The sequence below is a fragment of the Macrobrachium nipponense genome, chromosome 38 (assembly GCF_015104395.2).
Source record: "Macrobrachium nipponense isolate FS-2020 chromosome 38, ASM1510439v2, whole genome shotgun sequence".
NCBI lineage: Eukaryota > Metazoa > Arthropoda > Malacostraca > Decapoda > Palaemonidae > Macrobrachium > Macrobrachium nipponense.
Window position 1 is genome coordinate 9,092,911 of NC_061098.1, and position 6,175 is coordinate 9,099,085.

Here is a 6,175-nt window from a genome sequence, read left to right on the forward strand (position 1 = left end):
AAATTGCGCACATTTTCATATATAATACTCCATGTAACGGCTAATATAAAATGGTGCAAAAATTATGTCAAAGTGACAAAATAATTTCTGAGATGTGTCGCTTATGTTTTTTAGTGTGAGAAGAAAGAAATTCTCGCTTGCGGGCTTGGGTAACGATTGTAAACAAAACAACGCCTTGATCCGTGAGCTCCCAGCATCCCCCAAGGCGCATGATTCAAAAGTTTTCGCCTGGTAGACCTATAAGTATTTTTCCGCAAATTTTTAAAAAACTTTTTATATCGACGTACCATACGTCCAATCGGCACCCAACAGACAATTTATGTCGACATATAATACGTCCAATTGGCATTTAGGGTTAGAGGACCGAGGGTTTGTATTACGTATCGGAACAAATCACAATTTGTCAAAAATTGTATTTTTCCTAACTATACAAACCTGAGGTCCTTTAACAGATATGCCCACCTCATGCCACCCCTCAATCTGAACCTGGGCCGAAAGGCAAAGTGGAGTGTTTACATCCGGGCTAGCCTGCCCCACGGTAGTTACTGCCTAACCACCTTGTTCAAGATTCAAGGCTGTAATTCCAGCTGTGCCGTAAGTACATTCCTTATGTTAAAGGACCTCAGGTTTGTATAGTTAGGAAAAATACAATTTTCGACAAATTGTGATGTTTGTCACAAAAGCCAGTGGTTACATTTTTTACTGTTAAATAATTTCATAATGATTACTTTTACACCTTTTTACAGATTACGAATGACTACCAGAGATTAGAGTTCATTGGAGATGCAGTTTTGGATTACCTTGTCACAGGACTAATTTATTCACGTCATATTTCATACACACCAGGTCAAATGACAGATTTGAGGTAAATTATCAGTCTTTATCTGTGTTTCCTTTTATTTTTTAAACTTATTATTGTAGTTTCAAGCTTTATCGTTTCTGGGTTTTGCTGTAGGTAGTCAATGTAGTTAATGCGTTGAAACAAGCTTTTAAGAATATGAGCTGAGATGGAATGGAAAGTGAGTTGCAAGTAACTTTTCTCTTCCATTTTAAGACAAAGTAGCTTCTAGACGTAGGTGGGTAGTATATTTTGAATAGAAGTTTGGTTTGGCACTAAAATCCCATCATTTTATGAATACCTTTGAGTGCATCAGCTTCTTTTGTGAGGATGCTCAAGAAAGAAAGGTCCAACTCACCATCTGCCCATCCAAGACCCGAAATCCTTGTGTTGGCAGAAAATGGCTTTACTGAGTGTGCTAGTCTGAATAGACCTTGTCTTTGCTTGTCAGTTCTTTGTTATGCAGCCTTTTGTCTTCATTATCTGTCATTATAATTGTGTGTATTATTATCAAAATAGTTTTATAAGAATAAGTAAGACTCACTGGAAAGTCAAATAACAAGCATTTAATAATTTAATAATATGTAAGCATTTAATAATTTAATAAATGTAATCACTGAAGGTAATATTACGAGCATTTAATACTGTTTCTGTTGCCAACTGTAAGTTATCTTTGAATTTTGAATGATTAGAAAATCTCACTGACGTATGCATATTGCACTTATTTTTGTTGTTCTCTTAATTCTAACATACTTTCTACCCTCTTTACAATTGTCTCAACTTTCCACTGCTGAATGACCTCATAGTTCCCAGTGCTTGGCCTGTGGTGTAAATTTTATATTCAATTAATCCTCCTGAGAGAAGGGATGGTTCTCCTACTCCTGTTAATCATATTTTGTGTCAGAATATCATATTTTTCTTGTTTTTACTTCTCCAGACTACCACTTATTTTCCATAACGTATTTCTCCTGATTAATGATGACGAATGGTGTTATATGATCACTGAACACATTTTATTTTTCTGAAGCGTATTCAATACCCTTAGCTGTTGAATAACCAAGTGGAATTGGTTTTAAGGCACACAGTAGCATATTTTGACATTTTTATAATGAAAATGACTTTCAGGTCATACTATGTTAACAATGAGACACTTGCAAGGGCTGCAGCCAAATATGAATTACAGAAGCATTTACTGCACATGTCACCTAAGCTTCAAGCTGCCATTGATAAATTTCTCCAGCTATGTCAAGAGGATGATTTGGAAAGAGAATTGGTAACAGAAGATGAGGAGGATGATGTTGAAGTAAGTGTGATGCTCCTGGTCAGTCTGAAATACCTTTTACAACAAGGATATGTACTTGCACTATTTTATAACAATAAAGTGTCTCCATATAGTGAGAGTGGTATGGTTTAAGTAAAATAGGGAAATTTTACAGTTTCCGTTGAAAAACTGTCATGGATTCTCCCTCTGAACTCAGTGCAGTTGTTAACAAAGTTGATTGTTTAATTGCAGGAAATTGAAGTTCCAAAAAGTCTTGGGGACTTAATTGAATCTATTATTGGTGCTGTGTACCTAGACAGCAATAGGAACTTAGAGGTGAGTATTTCTCTCCATTTCATGACAGTTATTTCAAGAAAACACCACTGCTTTCTTATAAGTCAATCTCCCAGTCCCTGCCAATTCTGATGTCAGTTTTTTCTAAGTTTTCATGAAATGTTCATTACTTTATCAATTTGCCTTGCTTGTCTCATATATTATGTCTGATACACAATAGTAGGTTTTTAAAATACAGTGCTCTTTTTTTCAAAGTGATATCATCCTAGATTTTTAAAATACAGTGCTCTTTTTTTCAAAGTGATATCATCCATAAAGTATGACTTTTTCTCTCTCTCTCTCTCCCCAGATAACCTGGGATGTTGTATCAGTACTCATGGGAGATGTTTTTGAAAAGAAGCACAAAGATATCCCCAAGAACCGCGTAAGGCTGTTGTATGAAATGTCAGAATCGGTGCATTTTGAAAAAGGGGAACTTAATGGCCTAGCTATGTATACAGTAAAAGTAAGTAAAGCATGCAAGTAAGTAATTCTCTCTCTCTCTCTCTCTCTCTCTCTCTCTCTCTCTCTCTCTCTCTCTCTCTCTCTCTCTCTCTCTCTCTCTCTCATTTTGAGCCAAATTATCAGCTACATTTCTGGAGTCCTTCCTGTATTGCATCAGTGCCCTTCCCTAATTTTTTATCAATCTCAGGAGGATCATAGAGGAGTCCATCAGCCAGGTAGTACAGCTGTGACCCAGGCCCCCAGTCCCTGTAAATTGCCTCCGAACCAGCACAGACAGCTACAAAGGCTGAATAACAAGCAGCCAGAAAATAGTTTAGATTACCTTAGCCAGCCATTTTGCAGTCCAGTATAACCTTGTATAACTATTTTGACTGAAGGAAAAAAACCACATAGTATCTGATCCTTTTCTACTTAGTGGCACTTCAATAACTTTTTTATGACCTCTGTGCCATCATCAAAATCTGTACCTAGGCCCCATTCAGTACGCATCAAGGCCACATGTATACCCAAAAGGAGGGTGTGATGATGGATTCTCCCCTCAGAATAGAATTTGCCATTTCCTACATGGGCCCTGTCTGAATTGAGCATACCTACCATGAAGGCGATAGATGTATCTTAACCACAGACAACTGAAACCAACAGGAACCTTGTTACTGCCACCTAGAAAAACATCACAATTCTCAATAACTGCATATTTCACGAGAAATAAAACGATGAGCATTCAGCACTGCTCCTACCCATGGCACTAAATATATTTCAACTGCTGAGCTTTCGTCCTGCTGAAAATACTCATCCTGAAGATAGCCAGCAAACTGACTGAAACATTGATGTGTTAAAAAGCACCCTATGAAAAGTTAATACTGCATGAGAACAATGCCTGAAATTCATCTTTCAGATACTTCTACCCTTCTTTATACAGCTAACCCCAGAGAACATGTGTCATTCTTTTTAGCCAGAATATGAACATTGGCGCCACTTTTTCTCAACAGCATTGAGGAAGAAAATATTACATTTAGCATTGGCATAATTTGAATTATCTGTAAATAATTTCTAATCTTTGCTTATCATTTTCTTTTATGTTTAGGAGTTCTGTTCATAGGTAGCTAGCTGTGGAATTAAGAGGCCAAGAGTTCCACATTTAGAGTTTGCCTCTTTCAAATAACAATTTTTTCTTTTTTCTTTTCAGGTAAATGACCAGTTTGAAGTTATTGGCCTTGGAAAAAATTTAAAGATTGCCAAAGATAATGCTGCAAAGAAAGCTTTAAGAAACCTTCAGGAAGTGGGTTCTCAGGGAAATCAGACTAGTTCCCAGTAGAAGTTATTGCTACTTTAGTTCAGGTGTTAACGCATTTTTCCTAGTGGTTATTTTGTGATAAAAACCATTTTCAAATTCCATTGAGGCTGTGAATTACAAGTAACACTTTATATTTTACAAGGTTATTATAATTTTAATTTTTCCACATTATTCACATTGATAAAGTTTATTTCGGGTTTATTTAGACCAGGAATGTGTTTGTTGGTGTGCGGAGCTTGATCGTGCAAGTTTTACTGCATTGTAAATGATTAATTTTATTTTTAAAAATATGGACTGCCTTAAGTTAAAAAAAAAAAACTAATATATATCTCTTCCTCTCTCATCTTTTTATCAAAGTAGTAACTATTGGGAGCTTTTTATCAAATGTAAAACACATTGAGAGATATGTATTTGTCTTTCATTGTACAATTCCACATATTTCATCTGTGTATATCCTTACAGTATTGTACACAAGTTTAATTTGTTCCAAATTCCAATTTGTATACTGAAATGTTTGTATATAAACCCAAATATCCCCTTAAAAGAATAATGGGAATTTATTGTCCGACTTCCCAGCTGTACCAGCTTATTTGTTTTCACTTTCACTTCATTCACCGGAATCACTTCTTTTTATTACGGCAAATTACCAATTGAGCATCTCTTTTTACAATGGTTTTTGCACTCTGTAAAAGTAACTCGTCCCAACTTCCATCTCTACATCCACAGGGCCCCTTCCCCCAACCAAGGGGAGGTGTCCCAAGTCTCCTCCCACAATCCCAGCTGGCTGCACACCAGATTCCACCAAACAGCTTGTTAGGAAGCAAAATTTTTAAAAATGTTACTTCATATAATGAAAATACAGTTAAAATCATTTGTATGACAGCAAATCACTGTATTGGCTAAAGAAGTTACAGATGAAAGAGGAATGTGATTCTTAGCTTGCTCTTCTTTTATTTATTATGTTATGTTGACAAATATAAAGTATACTGTGTATTGTTGAAACAAATATTAAGTACAGCATGTTTTATTGCTTTTATATTGGAAGTTGTGTCAAGATGAGTATGTGAGCAGCACAGGTGAGACCTTTAATGAGTCTGAAAAAGTTTTAAGTTTGTATAGTTACTGAAAACCTTGTAAGATTTTATGGAGTTATTTTAAAAAAGATGGGACCTAAATTTTAACTCTCTTTAGGCTAAGTATTTATTTCATATTTCAGATATTTATGTTTTGTTATTACTTCAGTATTTATTTCATATTTCAGATATTGGTGTTTTATTACTGTTATTCAATAGTTGTCAAATCAAATTTAATAAAGGATTTTGGTTGAGAAATGTAAAAAGTGGTTTTATGAAAGTAAAAATGAGCCTTGTAATCTGCAGGTACTACTCTGTTCCAAGACCCCACGAGTCCCTAGAACAAACATCTTATGTAACAGAGTACTATTATTAATAATAATAATATATTCAGAACATGAACATGGGCCATTGACTTGAAATTCAGACTTCCAAAGATTATGGAGTTCATTCAACGGAAGGAAATAGGGAATGCAGGAAGAAGAGTTCAGTTATTAGGAAGCAAACGTAAGTTAATGAACAGATTGATAAAAACGTAACTAGTGATTAATTAATTGCATCTTCACTCTAACCTTTGAAGTTCCAATTGCACATCCTCCTTCGGGACTGTTCCACACTGAGGCACATATCACCAGGTAGAGAGGATCAGGGATCAAAAGTGGAAGTGCAATTTTTTGTTGATAATATACAGTAAGTAGAGTACACTTGCACTAGTGCACCAACAGGTATGCATGGCTTACACGTAAGTTGCGTGTAACTGCTCCTTTGTTAATGCATGGGGCAGTACAAGTTATTTAGCAGGTTTAATTCAATGTTGGTGAAGTAGTCCTTTTGAAGTGCCATTAGATGGTCCACTTGGACAAGTACCTTGCAGAAGGTTCACATTGTTGGAAATATAACTTTGGGCAGAG

At 35.6% G+C, this 6,175-nt stretch overlaps 1 protein-coding gene across 1 annotated transcript in view; it reads left to right on the forward strand.

Annotated features, from left to right (window-relative positions):
* LOC135209602 (endoribonuclease Dicer-like) overlaps positions 1-5,530 on the forward strand; it is a 15,362-nt gene extending 9,832 nt beyond the window's left edge. Inside the window, exons 4-8 of the mRNA XM_064242294.1 lie at positions 747-865; positions 1,964-2,141; positions 2,352-2,435; positions 2,743-2,898; positions 4,084-5,530. Coding sequence (XP_064098364.1) covers positions 747-865; positions 1,964-2,141; positions 2,352-2,435; positions 2,743-2,898; positions 4,084-4,212 — 666 coding nt within the window. The 3' untranslated portion in view covers positions 4,213-5,530. The remainder of the gene's footprint in view (positions 1-746; positions 866-1,963; positions 2,142-2,351; positions 2,436-2,742; positions 2,899-4,083) is intronic.
* The last annotated feature ends 645 nt before the right edge of the window (positions 5,531-6,175 follow it).